Source organism: Culex quinquefasciatus, chromosome 1 (assembly GCF_015732765.1).
Source record: "Culex quinquefasciatus strain JHB chromosome 1, VPISU_Cqui_1.0_pri_paternal, whole genome shotgun sequence".
In the NCBI taxonomy this organism is placed as follows: domain Eukaryota; kingdom Metazoa; phylum Arthropoda; class Insecta; order Diptera; family Culicidae; genus Culex; species Culex quinquefasciatus.
Window position 1 is genome coordinate 452160 of NC_051861.1, and position 21693 is coordinate 473852.

General features: G+C 41.3%; 1 protein-coding gene across 2 annotated transcripts in view; it reads right to left on the reverse strand.

Annotated features, from left to right (window-relative positions):
* LOC6032015 (homeotic protein ultrabithorax) overlaps window positions 1-19839 on the reverse strand; it is a 90799-nt gene extending 70960 nt beyond the window's left edge. For both annotated transcript variants that reach the window (XM_038266652.1, XM_038266651.1), the window contains exon 1: window positions 18457-19839. In XM_038266652.1, the coding sequence (XP_038122580.1) occupies window positions 18457-19093 (637 nt within the window). In that variant the 5' untranslated portion in view covers window positions 19094-19839. The remainder of the gene's footprint in view (window positions 1-18456) is intronic.
* Window positions 19840-21693: the final 1854 nt, after the last annotated feature.

Consider the following 21693-nt stretch of genomic DNA (forward strand, 5'->3'; position numbering starts at 1 on the left):
AAGAAAAAGAGTTGACGACCTTTCCGACTCAAACTCCGGACTCTCCGGCAGAGGGGGGGAAATAGTTGTATCGTGCTGTTAATTACATCGATTATTGCACATACCCACTTTTGCCACCCAACTCAGAGCCCGGGTGGGCCCCCGTGATCGTGAGTTTGTAGTTGCTGTGTTTTCCTCAGGTGAAACAGTACGAAATTAGCTCGGTTTGTACTTTGGCACTACTACTTACTATGGGCGGATGAGGGATAATTATGGCTATTTATAATGGACTCCACTTTTTTTTGCAAACTGGCGGCCCTTTTCGTATGCAGCTCCATCGATTTTGCATGCGCTAATGTAGTAAATATTGAGCCAAGGATTATTGCTTATTATTTGTTACGTAGGTGAGCGATTTGGAGGAGCCTCTTTAATTTTAATTATTTTTTTGCTCCAATGACTACACGGTATGCAAATGTTTTTTAGCCAATTTGCCTTGGAACAACAAAGATCAAATAAAATTCAATAGTTGACTTAACCAACATATAAATATGCTTTATTAAAATTAATAAATATAATTAAAATTCAAGATATTCAAGACTTTTATTCCTCACTGTAAAAAATTGATTAAGGGGCAAGCAAATATTTACATTGGGAATTGGGACAATTAAGCGATCAATAAGGGATTCTAAAAAAGCGTTTTCAGCTTAAATCCAGTAATAAATAACTCAGTAGAATATGAGCAAGCAACTTTGCAAGTTTCTTTCAAAGTTATGTAAAAGAATTTTGCCAGAGTTTGTCAAACACATTTCTGAAAATGTCAATAGGATGGAAAAGGATCAAATCATTAACCTGCCAAACATATTAGAATTTCCCCTAAATCTGTTAAATGGTTCAAATGTTTACTCAAAAAACATTGTCATTTTTGAACATTGTTCCTGGTGTGTTTCACTCGAATTTATCAAATAAGTCCATTTTACTTATCGATTTAACATTAATTTGTTAATAAAAAAACGAAATAATTTTAAATGCATTTTATTTAATTGAAACCAAATATTTTTCAAAGTTTTCGAGAAATTTGAATGAAAAAAAATCAGAATTTGAAATGACTTGACTCTGACACAGACGTCTTCGAAAAATCAATTCTAAGGTTTAGAATATAGTTTTATTAAATTCTAAAAATAATTGAGCCCAAAATTTTAGAAACTTTCTTTAAAATGATTTTTTTTCTGTGAATCTTTTCAAAATTGTAACCTTTTTCATTAAAGCAAGATCGCAAATAAAAACCATGAAATTTCCGCATCAAATTATGGAAAAATCAACCTGTAACAACAATAGACGCAATCAACATCTAAAACGTGATTCCAAACAAATTTGCGTACAAAACAGAAGGCTCCAGTCATCACGTCTTGACCATATCTAACTCCAGTCCCTCCACTCAACGGAGTGATTTCTTCTAGGTAATTGATTTGAAACAGTACCACGTGAGAAAACGCGCGCGCGAAAACCCCCCCAGATTGGCACACCTTGGTCAAAGTGACCAGCTTCCGCGCCGTATCGGTCAATCAGGTTCGGCAGCAACCGTCTGTCCCGCGTGTTCAAGAGAGTTCCAGCAGCAACGGCAGCGTGGTCCCGTCCAGTCAGCATGTAAAGTTTAATTTATTTTCTTCTCCTCGCACAGACAGACACCATAAATAATTTCTTGCTCACACTTCCCAAAGTCGGGCGAGCGAGCGTCGTCGACGCGGCTAGACGGTTCACGTCTCACGATTCACGACTCACTGCTGCTGCTGCAGCAGCAGCCAGGAAAAACCTCGGTGTTGCAAGTAATAAAGAGTAAATATTTTCACATGGGAAAATTTATTTCACACATGCAATCTGTTGGACACTCGCTTTCATCCTGGTCGGCGACGTCGTCGTCCTGGGTGGCGAACAAAAAAAAGAGTGGAAAAGGACTTTTCCTTCTTTTTCCCTCCTCTCGGAGACGACGACTTGGAGTAGAGTGTGTGATTTTCCCTCTCAATGTGCTGGGTAAAAATGCGGTTGGGACACATCGATGAAATTCGGAACGAGGGTCCAAACCATGACCTACGCCAACTTGGGTTGGGTTGTGCTGGAATCCTTTCGGTCGGTTCTTTCAAATTTCGCAACCGGATAAAAATTAGTTTGCACACGTGGTGGGGGGAGACGAGGTTCGTCGCGGGGCAATAACTTTTCCGCCTTCACCGGGAAAAGCTAAAAATGCTAACACCATTAAACAAATGAAGAATGATTTAATATCGCCTGATAGAACACGTGTATAATTTTCGGCTCCGCTGGTGTGGTGTAGTTTTTTGTGCAGTTTTCTGCTTCCACGGTGTCATCGGGAGCAGCGCGCGCACACAGTGGGCAAAGTAGTGGTCATAATTTCGCTTTGAGAAAAGGAAATCTGCGAGGTTTCTCCCGATGTAAGCGGTGGTTCATAAATTTCCACTAACTTATTAAGTGTTGAAAATTTGTTGCAGAATCTCGCCTCGCCGTGTGGGAGCTATGAGCGATCACTGCCAGACGGTGCTTCCAGAGGAGTTCCCTGGCGAGTAAACATAATTTTGTCTCCACAAATGTTTACCGAAGCTGCTAAATTATACATGCCTCTGATACTAGCGGAGCTAGTGAAGATGCTCCTAGCGGCACTCGCTGATAAAGGTTATTAATAACTTGGCCCGTGGTCCATAAGTCAAACTTCGCCGTGCTTACCTGTCGTCTTAAGGGCTTCGGGGAACCTCCAAAAAATCGCAACCTGACCGTCTTGAGCGGGAAAGGGATGGCCAAGTGCAAATGAGCGATAGCATATCTCGAACACATCAATGGAAGGAGAGCATACAAACAAAGCAGCGGACGCATACCTGAGGCTTGCCAACAACGTACACCAGGGCAAAAATGTGAATAAAGCAGAAATATGAATAACAAATACACACGGCACATGAATGAGTGTGAGAGGTGTGAGTGCGAGCGGGCTGGCACGAGGCGGATTATGCAACAGAGTGAGCAGTTTGGACTCAACACACCACACCACACCACAGAACGATAAGGTACAACAACCATTTTATCACGCCATTCACACACCTTTGCCGAAAAATGTGTGTTCTTTTTTGTTAGAATTTAGTCTGCTCGTCACTTGAAGTTTGGCCGGCGTTCCTGGCACGATTCCAACCATATTTGAGCAAACTCGGGAAAAAAAACATCTCAACGCGAGCAAAATTAAGTGCTTAATCAATGTCAAAAGTTTCTAAAAATTCTTTTTTTTTATTCACAGAAATTCTTCCCCGACAGTTTCGAGCTCGTTTGCTCGAACCCCGAATTAAGCTGCAAGGTGCCGACGGTACAATCGTCTCCGAGTTTGCGCTGCCATTACGGTCAACGTAATTATTCATAAATAAGCTTTATCGGATTAGCAGCGCTCACCGACCAGTGACCAGTTCCTCCGTGTGTGTCGTTGGTGGGAAATACCTTAGGTATTTTTTATCCCCCCAACAGCCGAACACTGCCGGCTGGCTGACCATAATGAAACGGGTGCAAATCGTTCCGTTGGACTACAACAAATGAAGTGTTTATTGCGGTGTAAAGTTGGCTATAAAATTGGTTGATGGACACGGCGGGAGGTCCCCGGGGGCCAATTCCAGTGGCAACACGAGTGACAAGTGCGCGGTGAACGTAGATAACGCTTGTTTGGTGTTGTAACTTTGCCTGAAGAAAATCAGTTGCTTTAATTGGTGAAACTTTTGCAAGAACCGCTAGTTGCTAGTTCTGCTTGATTAATTTTTATGCCGCAGTTTATGATCCAAGTACCACACCAACACTCACAAAACGTACCGGAGGCCCTCAAAACTCAAAATTCACGCCACACAGCCAACCCAACCCAACTCCAACCGGCCGGTCCGGCCATAAATCATACCACAGAGCGCCGTAGGAAATCATTACCGCAGCGAAACAACACACTGAACTACATTTACCTTCCGGTGAGAGTGCGATTCGTCCTTAACCGAAGAAAAAGAGCCCCTCGGGGGGTGCCCCCCCCCTCTTCACAAAAAGATAACGGACGGAAAATCCCAAGCAAGGATTCGTCGGCCAATAGAGCCACTTGTTCCAAATGATGAATCTATAACACCGGGGAGACAGTCAAATCGACAACCTGGCCGCCACCACCCTGGGAGGGTGGCCGCCACCACCCTGGGGAGGGTGGCCGCGGTGCTGGTACAAGAGATAACAACACTTCATAAAACTTGGCGCGCGATGATGCAGCATAAAGTGCAACCGACAACAACATTCCTTGATTGCGAGGGTTGAAGTCTGCTGAGGTTGGGAGGGATGATCAGCATGGGCAGATCCACTGGGTACGTCCCTGGATGGTAGCAACACACGCACGTGTTTCTGGCCCGGCAGCAAAGTCGTGGTGGAGGTTAAGGATGGATTACAATGTGGAATGCGTTACGGAATGCAAATGCCAATATTTTATTTTATTTTTTATTTTATTTCAAAATTTGTGAATCGATTAGATAAACTAAAATTTAATTGACGGTATTAAGATGACCTTTTGAAAAAAAAAAAAAAAAAACTGAATCATTGTCTTGATCAATGTACTACTACTAGGCGGCGGTCTCTATCACTCAAGTATCGGACTAACACTACTACCACTGGTCGTAGCCGGCGCCGGTATTGATCAGCAGATCTTTAAAAAGTTGTTTAAAAAGTTGTCTTGATCATTGTACTATCACTAAACGAATGAATCTCAATCTATATATCAATATTTTATAAAGAAAACCCACAATAAGGGAAGGTTTTCGCAGACAAGTTGACCAGCAGTTCTTAAAACCGTTGTCTGACTTCAGTGGTTAAATAATAGTAGCTAGAACCTGCTACCTGAGCGCCTGAACACAGGAAAAGTTCAGAAAATTAACATAAGTTCAAATCTATTTTTTTTTTTTTGAAATGTCCTAAAAATCTATGAAATTGTGACACGTTTATCATAATTTTTATTTTTTTACAAACTAATAAAACGATTCCTTAAATCCAAAGTTTCGCAACCTCACTATGTTTCCACCTTAACAAAAAACCCCAGCGGAGTATGCGCGAGCTCGGCGTTTCTTGGACGCGATTTGATGGCATGACTCCGACTCCGACGACCGCGCTCTGTGTGTGCCCTGTGATTATGCAGAATGCGAGCCAAGGAAAACCGGCATGCGAGCACAGACACACAAGTACGAAAATCCAAGCCAAAACCAAAAGCAACAGCGAGGACCTCCTCTACCGGGGGGAGTGTGGTGTTTGTGTGATATCCCTCGATATGATTTATGGTTTGTTTTCATTAAATATTTGCATGTTATTATGTACAAATTTTCTCGTCCGCGTAAGTGGTGCCTTAATGTGCTCGCCCCTGCTGCTTTCTCGAGAGAAAACGCTAAGAACCTTCTTCGAGGAGGAGGTGGTGTGTGTTCTAAGGGGGTGTCCCAACACTTTTGGCCGTCACTGTAACATGGCTGATAGTGAAACAGAGAGAACGCGAGAAACTGCGAGATCGAGCACGGCCATAAATTAATAATTTTTCTGAATCGATCAATAGAAAAGTTCGATTTTTAATTTGGTGTTTTGGTTTTTTTGTTTTACTTTCCTCTATGCCTTTCCACGAGCTCTAAGCGGCGTCGTTTTGGAAATTATGTAACCTCCCGTGCGGCGGCGGCGCTGAGCGCGCTGTGACGGGTTCGATTTGGTCGTCGTAATTTATGGTGAGTGAAGGGATCGATGAGGTGGCTTGCTCGGTGGAATGCTTTATTAGGCATTGTGTGCCACATAAATCATAGAAATCAATGCCGCCAATGCCGTCGTCGCCGATGGTCGGAAGAAGTGGTGCACTGACCCAGAATCGGAGCACCGTGTTTGGCGCGGAGATGTGTCAAATTTTTCAACGGAGCGCCCTCCGGAGTTGCTGAAAACTATAATCAGTGTGGGAAGAAAAGCGGTTATCTTCATTTAAAATGCACAACATCGCCAAACAATTCCAAAAGGGAAATGATTGCACCGGGGGAAAAAGTGTTCTGCCAGGAAAAACGTCATTATCATAATCATCGATGCTCGCCAGCCGAGTCTAGTCCAGGTCGCGAAAACCTCCGAAGGGTAACATATGGTTTAATTCGTTTTGAGGTTAGGAGGGGGCCTGAATTGTGCAATTTTCCGATTATTTACTATTATTATTGCACTCTACCTCCCTTCCGGGACTTCTTCCAAAGCCAGGGTTTGCCGACTCCAGTACTCGTTTCTGCATCGATCAAACCACAAAATAGGCGAGGTTAAGTGCATCTCTTGAAAGCATAATTTCGATTGACTCGGCTGCTTTCCGCGTGCGCGGTTTTGGGGTCTCGGATGAACCCGGCCGCCGTCTAGGCCTCAGCAGACGAAACGCTGTCTTCATGTATAAATAATAATAATTTTGTTTATTATAAAAAAAGTTCCTGCGGATCAAGTACCGCGAACCCCGCGCGAAGACCGAAACGGGAAGGAAGGGTTTATCTATCGGTTTCGATCTTGTATTCCTTCGTTCCCATTTTTCATAAATATACCTGTTGCTCAACAGTTTTGCGATGTTTTGTCTGCCGATGGCTCTTCCCCGTGACTCCGCTGCTGCGGAGGCGCACATAATTGTCTGGGAGGGCAATAAAACGTTATAACAACATATTTTTGATGCCACTTGTGACGTCCTCCAGCTTTCACGATTGATGGATCAAACTTGACAGAAAACGGTAAAGTCACATGGCGACCAGCACACCTGCAACTTCAAATTTCCTATGCTCATTCACGAGAGCCCATCGAAGCCATCGATCGACTGCGAAATTCTCACATTAATAAAGCTTCGATCCAATAAATTTAACCCCCAAAAAAAAACAACCATGTTTGCGCTGTTGCTCCAGTTGGTGTGGTGAGTCTGCTGCATGAGAACGAGGAACCCGACACTGGATCGTCGTCGCGTCTGACTCATGGCGTATTTTTCGCGCGCTTATTTCACGACACTTGGCCGTGGATTCCGGATCGGATTGGCAGGGCTTATTTGCGCGACGGTCGTCGCCAGGGGTGGCAAAAGCACTTCAAAACGAAAGTTTTCATCTAAATTTGATGTAAATTTTTGCAACCCTGGCCATTTGTTTCAGGTAGAGCACCCATAAGGAAGTGGAAATCTACCGAGTTTGGAGGAATATTTTGGCACGTGTGTGAGCGAGAATACAAATTCAAAAAAGTTGATCTCTTGAACACTCAGAGGATCTCCGTTTCCCCTTGTACGAATCGATTTTTAACTAATTTTTTCCTCATGTTGCGCTCGTGTTGTGTTGTGTTTCGCGAAGGTGGCCAACCGGACGACGGCCGCCAGGAATGGGGCATCAAGATGTGGCGTATAATAATATGAATCGGCGAAGAAAAAGATCCGCACCCAAAACACAACAAATAAATCAAGAAAAATCCATTTGCAAGGTAATTCTTCTTATTTCTTGCGCGCCTTTGGTTGCGGTCAGACCACGGCCAGCGAGGATCGGAATGAAAATTGATAAGCAAAACATACACACTGCACTTGGCTTGGACTGGTTGGCCGATTTTCTCCGGCTTCGGATACAAAACGTTCTCGAGGGGGGAGACCCTAATTATAGCCCCAGTGTTGCCAGCTTCCATATGCGTGTACGTTCGTATAAATCAATTGTCTCAACCGATTAAGCTGATCTCGCGCAATAAATCCTCAACTAACTGCTGTTCACTCGCAAATTACCTACCGGATAATCATCTTTTACATGATCGAGTACAGTCGCCTGGGCCTATCGTTAACTCCCGCGCGAAGATCTCTAAAATAGGCGCACTTCCCCGCATAGATCATCGCCCGCAAAGCAGCACTTCAACCCTGTCGCGCCGCGATTCGTCACATGGATGAATGACGCATAAATTTGGCTTTTAATATTGAAACTGTTTCCGTCCCCGAAAGCAGCCAGGCCCCCATTATTAGTTCTGGGACCTTTTCTTATTGTTAAAATCCTCAAACTTTAGCAAACACTCACACACAAGGAGGCATAATCACGCTCACGGTGTTCCTTCTTAGCAGCAGTGAAGGGTTCTGGTGTGTGAGTGTTGTTGTTGTTATCATTGTTATTATTTATTATTCAGAAACGATTTGTTATGCTGATTTCCTTCAAAAATATAATTTATGGTGCCTTTTTCGCGCGCGAGCTCCAGCTCCGAGGGAAGAGCTTGAAGGCTCACACATTGCATGTGTGGACTAGTTAGGTGGTTTAAAAAAATTAACCTTTTGTAATCCTTCTCAAATAAAAAAAAATATTTTTACAAAATATAAAAAAAATATCTGACCACAACAATCGACTAATCTTTGAATTGTTGGACCTCGTGGCAAATGTTTACTTAAAACTAATGTGGATGAGAAGCCGAACATAAAAATAAAATAATCAGTGGAAATCGAAGTTTTTAGAAAATATCTGTTTTTAAACTAGTGGAGACGCGTGGTATTTGAATTTTTAAAAACTTAGTAGCCGTGTTTTTGCAGAAGCAAATACCATGCGTCTCCATTAGTTTTAAAAAAAGTAACAATCAAATTTTGTGATCAATATGTACTAGATATGAAATGATATTTATATTATGTCCATAACTATCAGAATATAAAGTTGCTGTAGTTGTAAATTCATTTATTTTTGGCAGCTTTAAACTTTTCTGAAGATACTACTAATCCGGAAAACCGCAAAATTATTTATGAATTTAGAAAAAAAAACACACGCAAAACACAATTCCAGAGTTTCCTTGAAAAGGATCAATAAACTTTTGTCTTTCATATGTTTATAGTGTTAAAAAAAACTCTAGAATTGTTTGTGAAAACAGCAGAAAGCAACTCAAAGCTCTGTAAAGTATTTCAAATGAACCTATTTTATCTTTATTATTCACTAATAAAAACGAATTGAATTGAAGTGGTCAAATATCGAAATTATATCAGAAAATACATGTTTTGTATATTTATAATGCCTTTTTTAATATGCTGAATTGAACATAAAAACCAACTAGATTTCTAGTAAAAAAATAAGTATATTGCAATTATTTCATATTTTGGTCAAAACATGAATGAATCGAATTCAAGAAAAATATTTTTGTTGTTGTAATTGATTTTTTTTTTAATTTATGTTTATTTTATTCAAAATTTTTTTGGGTTGATTTCAAATTTCGCAAACAAATGGTTTTGAACTATTGTTGTAGATCAAGAATTAAAAATGTTAAAAATGCATTTGAAGATTTTGTGTATCAAATTGAAGGACTAAAACAAAAATTTCAATAAATTTTCATAAATTGTTTTGATGCAATAAATAATTTATAAAAATAACATTTGTGCTGAGCAAAAAATGTCAAAATCATCAATTCCATCACTTGTTCACTGAAAATCTATTCAAAATCGAAACAAAATTCAAGTTGCAATGTGGACTTGGGCATTCCTAATTTTGCCAATTTAAAAATATTGTTTCATATTTTTGATATTTTTTCCTAGCCAATTTTTTTTTTCTAATGATTTGAGCTTAAATTTCAAAATAAATTTTAAACAGATCTATTTAAATTTTTAAACTAAAATGTGATCCACCCTAACACCCACCCAGGTATGCTACCCAACATGTTTGCATGCCTTACGAAAAATCCTCCCCACCAACATGGATCCCCACCGCATCGTCAACCCACGACGACCAAAACCACCACCAGCAGAATGCATCTCGCCGTTCACCTAAACTGACATTATTTTGACAGTAATTACGTGCGAGAAAGGGGCTCTCGAGTGTGTGTGTATGTGCGTGTGCCTTTTGCAGGAAATGCGATTTTAAAAGATCACGAAACGATTCTTTTCGGGGTGTCCTTGATTTTCGGTTGACCTGCCAGCAGTGTGGAAGAGATACTGAGAGAGAGAGGCGAGAAGAAAGTAATAAAACCCCCGGCCAGAATTAATCATACTTATTACGACACACAAACCCGGGAGAGAGAGGAAGGAGCTGTGACCCAGTGACGAGAATCCCTCATTTTTATGGTTTTCTTACGTGACAGTACAATTTAAAAATCTCGGCTGTTCACCTCGGCACTGCTTTTTTATTGCTATATTAGAAGACGCTTCATGGAAGAAAGGCGAAAAAAAAACTGTTCGAAATTACCGTTACAAATTTTTCGACCATTAGAGCCGAAGGTCAGATGGAACTTGTTTGCCAGCCTGGCTCGGCTCGGATGTGCACCGAGGGAAGCATTACCGAACTGCAACTACAAATTGGGCACACAACTTGTGCTGGATGCGAGGCCAAATTGTACCCAAATGAGTAGCACAGCGGCAGCAGCAACAATTTTGATATTGAAAACAATTACGAAAGTTAAAGTTTCCAATGAATATTCATTCGAAAAATTGAATATTTTCATGTCAGTCATACATAATAAAACGCCCCGGCGTTGTGATGTGAGTGAGGTGTGAGGTAGAACAAACAGCCAAAAAGGATAGCCCTCCGACGTGAGTGGGGTTGTCCGGGAGTTCCGTAATACGGTAGTCGTCATATGGAGGTGGACAAAGGAACAAAAAAAAAGTGTGGTGCCCTGAACTCGGCGGTTGGGGGCTCGCTGGGTTTTGTCGAGGCGAATTAAATGTTGCAATTTTTTTTGCGCATATTAATTGGCTACTTTATTCAAGAACAAGCAAAAAGTGCGTTTCCTACACACTTGGATATTGTTATTATTTTGGTGCAGCCACAATAGGCGATGTTGGCACCTTCACTGGATCACACCTTGGCGCAAGAGCCAACGCCAAGGTTGGTGAGGCCACCACCGTGCATGAATTCCACTCACGTTCGTCAATTCGGTTCTGAGGATTACGACGTGCAAAACGATGTGTGATGCTTTATGATGTCATGTTTATATTTTGAATTAATAGTTTCGCGAATCGATTGACGAATACTTTAAAAAAATCTGCTACGTCGATCGCATTCCTGATGTTTGTGATTCGATCAGCTTGCCTAATTACTTCCAAAGTTGTAGTTTCCTGTTGTTGTCCTCGCCATAAAGGCAGAGTGTGAAACCATTTAGTGCAACATTGTGGCCGCAAACTGCCGTTCCGTGATCATCGTTTCGCCTCGAACCCTCCATCAAACCACTCCAAAGTGGGCTTCGTTTATCTACCTCTGAACTCTGGGGCGCTCGCGCTAATCTGCGCAATTGCCTGACCCCGGCCCAAGCACCCAGAACGGATCGGTCGCAAGAATCGTGAAACAAACACTGGCGAAGATGCGCAAGCCGGATTAACCTCCAACTGTGCGCCGATTGATTTGCATGCAAATTATCATTATGATTACCCCAGAGAGAGAACAAGTAATTATACCGCACATAAATCATTCGCTCGCTACTATCTCCTTCTGGTGCTGGTTTTCGCCCATGTTCCGGCGAGATTTCTGCGCGATCCAGAAGCAGCGATCGGGCGACCCACTGCAGAACTGACTCTGCTACAGTTTCCACGCTGCATAAATTTCGCCTGTAATTGGCGGCATGTCCCGGGAGTGATGGGAGCTCAAACTCCCGCCGCCGTGGAGTACTTTTCAAAAGTGTCCGTTAATAAAATATGAGGGGAGATTAAAAGTAGCTTACGTTGGTGGTTTGGTTTTTTTTTCCCCATACACCTGATAATTATCACCATTAAAAGTGCCATTAAGCGAAAATTGAAACATGGCAAAGCCGAGCTTCACCGCTGGTGAGCGATTTCGTACGAAAATTGTTTGTAATGATGCTTGGTTGGAAAATTGACCCTGATTTGTGTTTGAGGCTGGACAGTATCGGAGATCGTTAAGATTAACGACACTTTCTCAGTGTGTGCGAATGATCGTCAATAATAAAATAATATGATTATGTTTTGAGATGATTTATCGAGCATAAATTATCGATATTGTTACATTTTAAAGATGTTACTTCTTAAGATAATCGCATGATCAGTATATCCATGTGATATCAAATAGGAGAAAAGGAGAATTTTTTCAGTGAAAGTTGTTCAAAACTGAGTTACAATTTTGATTAGTAGAAAGTCTTTGTTATAGATATATTATCTCGATTGGATAAAACTTAATCAAATAAAACAGTCTCTACTATTAAACTATTTGTCGTATCCTAACCAAAAACCCTGTTTGCTGATTTTTCTAGATTTTGAAAACTTTTTTTTAAAGTTGAAATCATGCGCAAGGTTTTACGATTTGACAGAACACTGAAATTGGTTTAATGTTTTTATAATTTGTAAATACAAATATTTTTATTTATTAATTGTCACATGAAAGACATGTAATTGACTAAATATATTCATTAGGGTGTTTCATCCAAACAAAAAAGTTCTCAGAATCAGCCAAACCGAGGTTCCCCTAGTAGAGGATACCCATAGGGACTCTCATGCCAAATATCAGCCCATTTGGTTGAGAATTGGCCTGTCCCCAGCGGTATAAAGTTTACATGTAAATTACTATGGGATTTTTATGCTTTTCGTTCAATCGTTCCTACAGGTCTGGGGACAACATGGATTCACTCGGAATAAAGACAGGTGTGTAGGGAATGGTCCAATGAACAAATTCCAGAAGGAATTAGGGTTGTCCATTCTGTCCCCAAGGTGCGCATTGGATCGACGTCCGGTGTCACCAGAATCAACGATTCACCCTTCAAATGTACGCATAGTCCTTAGTATGCTATGACGGCTAGCTGAAAATTACGACGCCCCATGTCAGACGGTGAACACGTGGGGAAGCATCGATTGCATTATTATTACAAAATCATCATGTTTCGTTATTTGGAATAGTTGAAATCGTTACAGGAATATCAAAAATTATAATTTTATTACTTTAAAGTATGTTTCTGAGCCAAAACTTGAGTGAATGCTCTGCCACGTGTTCACCGTCTGACATGGGGCGTCGTAATTTTCAGCTAGCCGTCATAGCATACTAAGGACTATGCGTACATTTGAAGGGTGAATCGTTGATTCTGGAGACACCGGACGTCGATCCAATGCGCACCTTGGGGACAGAATGGACAACCCTTATTCCTTCTGGAATTTGTTCATTGGACCATTCCCTACACACCTGTCTTTATTCCGAGTGAATCCATGTTGTCCCCAGACCTGTAGCAACGATTGAACGAAAAGCATAAAAATCCCATAGTAATTTACAGTATGTAAAAAAAGTATTTACACCCCTTGGGCACTATGCACATTTTGTGATGAAACATGTAAAAATTTAAAGTTTGGCAGGAACCTAGTACTACGTTTTGTTCAGAAACTCATGCCAAACATTTTGCTACAAAAGCTCATGAAAAGATGATTTCTATAAAAGTTATATAACAAATACTATTACGAAAATAAAAAGGTGCAAAAAAGTTTGTACACCTTTCGAAAAATTAACATAAATAATGTTATTTGTTGACAAATCACCATAAATCCAGTCTCCCAACTCCAAATAGGCATCCTTGACTGATTAAAAATGATTTGGATTGAATATAAAGTTTACTAACTACTTAGTATAAAAGTTTATATAACTCTGGAAATTCTATATAAAACTTATCTAAACTTAATTTTGCAAACTTTTAATTCAACTAAATGTCAATATATTACCATAGAATTGCTAAATAAACATTTTGGAGTGGGTATAACACCGTTTTGGGGTATTTGTATCGATAAAATAGATTTTCGTTGAATTTCGTACCAACCCGGAATTACGTCGTCGGAAAATCCGCCGGCATTCGAACCGGTCCATAATTCTTAAGTCAACCTATGAGGCATCGAAAAGGGCATAAAATTTCCGATCTTTTGATACCCATACATCTAGGTTTTCTATAAAACTCACGTTTTTAAATACCTGGGCAAAAAGTAAGTTTGATCCACGAGAACAAAAATTACGAAATTCCATACATTTTTGGCAGATTGCTCAAACAAAACCATAACAACGTTTTTACCTAGATATTTAAAATCGTGGGTTTTATAGAAAACCTAGATGTATGGGTATCAAAAGATCGGAAATTTTATGCCCTTTCCGATGCCACATAGGTTGACTTAAGAATTGTGGACCGGTTCGGATGCCGGCGGATTTTCCGACGACGTAATTCCGGGTTGGTACGAAATTCCAACGAAAAATCTATTCTATCGATACAAATACCCCCAAAACGGTGTTATACCCACTCCAAAATGTTTATTAAGCAATTATATGGTAATATATTGACATTTAGTTGAATTAAAAGTTTGCAAAATTAAGTTTAGATAAGTTTTATATAGAATTTCCAGAGTTATATAAACTTTTATACTAAGTTGTTAGTAAACTTTATATTCAATCAAATTATTTTATAAATCAGTCAAGGATGCCTATTTGAAGTTGGGAGACTGGATTTATGGTGATTTGTCAACAAATAACATTATTTATGTTAATTTTTCGAAAGGTGTACAAACTTTTTGCACCTTTTTAGTTTCGTAATAGTATTTGTTATATAACTTTTATAGAAATCATCTTTTCATGAGCTTTTTGTAGCAAAATGTCTGGCATGAGTTTCTGAACAAAACGTAGTACTAGGTTTCTGTCAACATTAAATTGTTTAGATGTTTCATCACAATATGTGCATAGTGCCCAAGGGGTGTAAATACTTTTTTTACATACTGTACATGTAAACTTTAAACCGCTGGGGACAGGCCAATTCTCAACCAAATGGGCTGATATTTGGCATGAGTGTCCCTATGGGTATCCTCTACTAGGGGAACCTCGGTTTGGCTGATTCTGAGAACTTTTATGTTTGGATGAAACACCCTAATATTCATGCAGATCCTAACAAAAAATCGTAAATAAAACCTTTTTGTCCAACTTAACAGAAACTGATGATTCACAAAAAGTTTAACACTATTGTAAATTTACGTTATCTGTATTTTTTTCAACAACGATTTTCACATTATTCCAGGAAAGGTATTAACGTTAAAAATTTGATAAATCATGTAAATTTGGAATTATTTCATAGCAACGTTCAATAGATTTAATATGCACACAAATAGAAAAGAGATATTTTTAAAGAGACGTTGAATAATGTATAAATAAAAAAAATCAGTTTATAACCGATGGATCCTGATTGATATTAAAGCCACTCATTGAAAATCATATAGGTTTTTTGATCATTGTATCTAATACATTTTATTTCTGACATTTTATAAGTTGAAAAAAAATTTACTAGTATCATACATTTTTATGTTAATTGGTGTTTTTTTATGCCGACAATCTTAAGAAATTATAAGGTTTAAACTAAAAAGAATGACAATTAACATAATTGTAAAAATCAACATTTTCATTACGTTTTACTTTGAATTCGTACTGGTTAATTTAGTGTCTTAGCATTTTGTAATACTTTTGCTTCAATATTTCGTAAATCAGGCTTGACATATGAAATTTAGAGTTTTAATTTTTATTTTTTCTGCAACACATTTTCATCAAAACATTATAAGAAAGTTCTATTTTTTTATATTTATAACTTTGAAGTGAAATATTCTTATTTATTATTAAAATATGCACTCAACAACACGAAACTAATGAAAAGACTTGAAGTGTGAAATATTTCATCTCCAGGATTTAATTCCAATCAGTCAAAAAATCACATCTGTAGATCCAACAAGAAAGTTCATAACTGTCATAAAAGATGCAAAAAGAATGCCTCTTTAATTCCTATTTTCTCACCTGCTTACTAATAAGAATCACTTTACCTCACAGAGGGTAATCATATTAGAACACCATTAACCCAGTTATTTTTCCTTCACGGCCCCCTCCAAAATCAATTTTCTGCCAATGAGAACGCCAAAAATTACCATTTAAAGCAAAAACAAGACATCAAATTCATTAAAAAGCCACCACCACCGCGAGAACTCGAGCCTCGCACCCCGAGAAATCCAATCAAGATAAAACAAAGTTCAATAAATGATAAAAATTGACGCGTCCCTTCCCACCTTGGGCCGGGAACCGGGAAACCGTGGCACGCATTTTAGGCACGTCGACGTCGTTGGCCCTTCCGAGGGCTCCAACTTCACGGACAAAACGAGCAGCAGCGAAAAAGCGAACTTTCCTCCTTCTTTCTCTTTCTCGGCTCGTTATCATTATTTTCCAGTCCGTTTTCCCTGCGGCCGTCTGACTTGGACATTCCCCCGAAACCCCAACCCCACCCCACCCACCCAAGGATCTGTGCGTCTTTCAATTACATCGAAATTCATCTTGTAAATCATAAATTAGCTTTTTGCAGCTTCAGTTTGGATTCCCTGAATCCGACACTTCATTTTTCAGCCGTCCAACGACCGGAGCTTCTCGCGGAGTAAGATTCTGCTCCGCTCGTCGCTGAAGTTTGCAGCGAAGAAACTTTTTCCATCTTCTCGCCGGGGTCCCGAGACTAAGTTTAACGATTTTTTGGGTGGTTTTTTCGTACCTAATAATTTTTGGCAGGTTCGCTTTCATCTTCGTTCTACCGGGGAGTTCACGGAGAGTTCTTATACGAAGCGAGCGAAACGCTACCAGAATCTGCGGGCTCTTATAAGAACCGCCAGCGCACTTGGGGCAAGTCAGGCGAGGGCTCGAGCACGTACGCAGCCAGTATCGATTTCCCTGCGCCGCTATCGATCCACGGCGGACTCCACGGCGTTGCGGCGGAGGGGGAAATTAAGTTGAAAGGGAAAAGAGGCTCGCTCGGGAGAAGTGCTTTTTATTGCATTTTAAGCGATCGTCAAGCGCGATGATCACGAGAACGCAATCGACATATTTTCGAACAAGACCTCAAGGACGGACGGACGGAGGTAGTGGTTGACGTACTACGAGGGGGTGACCGCTGAAGAGGCGCGAGGACCATAATTTCGCGGGACAAATTACTGGACATGTGTTCTCTGGTCGATTATTACCGCGCTGGTCAAGAGTCACGGCCTGTCGTTCTTGAGGGGGAAAAAGCCTCTCAAATTTGATGCGTGTAGCCAGATAAATGGCGTCTTGTTAGAATTCTGCGTTGAACGTTTCAATTCTAGGCCGGAGATCTTTTTCTTCGCTCAAATTTCACCCGCCTTGTCGAGATCAATCTGTGCGTGTAGTTACACATGTTCGAACCGCTCAGCCCTTCGAGACCGAGCGGAGGAGATTTAAAAATAACATTGTCAACCATTACTGCGCACCGCATCCGACTTAGGGAGATCGGACGAAATCCGACTTGAAAGCATAAAGCATAAAAACAAGGGGAGTGACTATACGGACTCTGGCAAACAGCTCAATTTTCTTCCGTGGATAGTTTTCCCAGAAACACTCTTGGAGGAAGGGAAACAAATTTCTCAAATTCATGCCAACAGAAATTATCGTGACGTCAACAGATAATCCACGACGACCGGAGGACCCTTCCAGAACACCACGGAGAAGAATTTGTTGCGCAAAATACAAAGTCCGTATGGCGCGAGGAGTAAGACGTATACGAGCGTTTCCTTTAATTCAGTTTTTGTTTTTCTTTTGATGCTGATAATGGCAACAGAGAAAAAAATACGCCACACGGTACGTGAAGGAAACGCCAAAGTTCCCGAGTTCAGAGGGCTCCAGTCAGGGGAGATATTTTTCCTTGTGCGATCTCCGCACCGTGTAAAACATTGTCTTGGAACTTTTTCACGAAAAAAAAAAACGAGAAAAAAATCAGCATCAGCTGCACCGCGACGCTCTCCCCACATACGTCAAAATCACGTGGAAGCATCGGCAAAAATGTCCAAATATAATTATAGAAAACAGCTTTTAAATCAATTAGAGGCTGAAAGATGCTTAACGAAATTTACGAGTGCACCCCCTGGCGTGTTTCTGGATCTGGTTCTGCACGGAACAACAAGGCAGAGAGGAGACAAGGACGGCACTAACAAAACCGGACTCCGCGGATGGAAGCGCGAATGATACAACAAAGTATTGATCTTGGGATCGCGGAACGGCAAGCCTCCCGTGCCCTGCTTCCACATTGTGAATATATTAAAAAATCTGAAGGAAAGAGACCCCGGTCTCGCTCAGGTAGAACCACGAGGAACAAAAAAAAAAAAACGATGCACTGAACACTAAATACACCGGCGGGAATATTTCTGAAATCGTTTTTTAATAATCTCCCCCTCACACTTGTGCGAGCTCTGGCGTACGAGTGTGGACGAGTTTTTTTTTCGGGGTTCAGACAAGTGACCAAACGCACTGAGTTCCCCCCGAAAAAAAGAGACGCGGACACACAGCGAACGGAACAACAAACCCTCATAAATTTTCATTCAAATTATGGACTGTGCACGGTGAAGATGCACACACAGAGAAAGGCTCGGCGATTGGAATTTCAGGTCATACAAGGACCTGGGTTCGATTCCTGCGCCAGGCGAATTTCGCGAGCTTGTTTAGCAATTAATTAGCACTAATAGAGTGACCGACATACCTGCTATAGCCATCCAGGGATAGAACGTGTGGTTCGACTGGTGAAGACCGGTGGTGGGTGCGGGTTGGCCACCGGTCGTAGCACCGGTTATTGAGCATTGGTTCGTGTTCCACGTTCCGGTGACGCCGGTGGCAGCGGTGGAACCTGTCCGACTGACCGGACTACCGCCCGATGCATCGATGTAGCCTCCGACGCGGGAATCCGGTGTGCATGCCGAGGGTCGGACAGGAACTGAGCTGTTTTGCTGGGCAGGTACGTTTCCGGCAGTCACTGTGTTGGTGTTGCTGTTGTTGGCGCTCGCGTTCGTCGAGTTCCACACATCCTTGTAGCCGTTGGTGGTGTCTGTGGTTCCGTTTCCACTGCCCGTTTTCCCGCAGTCCTTGGTGCTGTAGGAACCCTCGTAGATCTGCTTGCACGCGGCCTGTAAGCTAGCGTCGTACGGCGAGTCTTGCGAGGATCGGCTCTGGTGCAGATGATGGTTCGTGTAGGGGGACATGCCGAGGGACAGCGGGAAGCCTCTGTACGCGGCAGCCGCAGCGGCCGTGGTCTGATCGTGATGGGTTCCGGTCGAACTCATCATCCCGGCCGCTTGGTGCGGGTGCCCGTAGAAACCGGTCTGCTCAAAGTATGAATTCATGTTGGCCAAAATTTTGAAGGAACGTTTGTCGCAACTATTTGGAAGGATTTAACACCACTCACTGTCTCGCCCCTCGTTCGTGCGAGATTGAGTTTTTTTATGTTGTGATGATTTTTGTTTTCTAGTCTACACTTGCTACTGCTGAACGACAATTCACAGCTTAGCACGATTCAAACTACTTCATATCACTGCTACCACACACTCGAAACACATATTGCATAAGCTTCATCCGGAGTACAACTGAATCTCCTTCCCAAAATTCAGAACCTGACGTTCAACAGGAATTGTCGATGTCACTTTTGTCACAATCTTCCTCGTGCTAGTCCTCAAACTGTTCACCGTGGACTTGGCCGCAAATTTTCATTTTTCCTCAGACGGGACTTGGTCACCGGTCACTCGCGAAAATTTTCCAAATTTTCCGAAAAAAAAATTGCATCCAGTGCAAAATTTTCCGACTTTTCCGTGCTTTCACTTGCAAACACTTCCGAAATATTACTAATAAAAGTTGAAGATGTTATTGGTCTATATTCGAGAGGAGCGCGCAATAATAATATTAATAACAATAAAAATAAAACGCGCCTTGTCTAAACGGTTGCCTTCAAACGAATGTTCACTTTATTTTGATACGACAATGCCGAAACTATCAATATCTCGGCCAGACCCAGAGCGCGCAAGCAGAGCAGCAGAGTCAAGAGCGCGGAGCAAACCCAAAGTGTGTACCGCTCGAACTCGAACTCGAACCGATTCTCAGCAACACAACAGATTCCCGAGTGCTTTCTGGCTGGCTGGCGCGCGGTCCGTGTTTCTGAATGAGTGAGTGAGTGAGTGTTGGGCAGCCACACCAACACACTCATCCGAAAACACAACGTGCTCAAACTCAACTCGAGTCGCGCGCCTGCCCGAGGGGTGGCGGCGGTGAGGTGGTGAACCGCTCGAATCCGTCACCACCGGAGAGAGCGCACGCGAGGCTGCTCGAATCTCTCGCACACACTGTTGAGCGCGCACCACACATTCACGCTCACATAAAATCCGACAAAATACATCATTATTATGAGCATATAAAATACATTAAAATAAAATATAATCTCCTCTCTTCGTGTTGTAGCTTGCGCGCAATAGCGTTGTTTCGCTCGCTCTCCGTACACGTGATCGCTGCCTCTCGTTCCGACGGATTGCTCGACTTCTGCCCGACTTTGCTCGCAGCGCGATCAGCAGGGCTCTGCATCCCTTTCACCCTACCGGAGCGTGTTGCACATTTCCAGCAACCCCTCTCTCGCTCTCTCCCCCACACACATTCGCTTCGGTTTCGCGCTGCTATTCTCCGTTTTTATGGCTTTATGGTGTGCCATCATCGTCCTCATCAATAGCCTACTGTGTCTCCGATCTCATCTTTTCTCTGGCACCTCTTTCATCCCCTCCCACCCCGGGGTCCTGCTTCCATCCTTTTCCCACACATACAGTCAAAACCCAAAAAACGCACACACACCGACTTTTGTGGTGGGCTTTTCGAGCAGCAGCCACCAGAGATAACTCATTTTTATGAGGCTCTACGCTGGTCAAAAAGCCGTTTCACTTGCACACGGGAACGCCATGTGAGGGACACGGGGAACGGACGCGCGAGATGTGACACGAGGATCGTCGTACAGGTCGGAAGAAGTGGTCCTGGCTTCTGGGTGATCTTCGTGCGAGAGGTGAAGGAATAACGTTGTTCTCGGTTCGGATAAATTGTGGAAGATTGAATTTGGTAAAAATTGTTTGAAGGTGTTACATTTTTGTGAATAATTTTAACGAAAAAAAAATAAAGGATTGTTTTATAAGAACGTTGCTTTCATAAGTTACGGTTATGAAATTTCAAGAGATTATGTTGACCACAAAAAAGCCGAAAAATGATCCTCGAATGAACGATTTGTTAGTGTACTAAGAGTTTCTGTGAATACAAAGAGACGAGTTGTTCCCGCTATATATATTATATATATATATATATATATATATATATATATATATATATATATATATATATATATATAGCGGAATTAAAAGGAACAGCTCGTCTCTTTGTATTCACAGTAATGCATTCTGCTAAAACGCTCAACCAAACCACAAGAGTTTCTGCTTAAATGTGGAATAAAGGCACATTTAGTAATTTTGCTTATAATAATAAGTTTTTGTTACAGGAGAACCCTTCAAAATCAAACTATAATTTAAACAGTTGAATTAGTGAACAAAAGTTTAATCATTTCTTTTTTATTTTTATTGCCAATTTTAATCTATAATCTAATGAAAATATTTTTTACCGAAACGTAAAATGTGCTCAAGTGATTAAATAAACTAAAGGGACCAAACAAAATTGATTTGGTTTGTTATAAAATGTTTGGATTCCATGTTTGAGGAAACAAATGTGGATTTCTTAAAAGTTTTTCAAGAGACGCTTCGCAAAATTTTCAAGTGAGAACGTTGGAAAATTGGAAAATTTACGATTGTTTGTAATACTCTATACAAATTGGACTCTCCGGAATTGATGTTGCTCGTTTCTGGCATAAAATGAAATGCCACAATTTAGAGTCAAAATGTGTTTTTAAAAACTATACAGAAGGCATAAA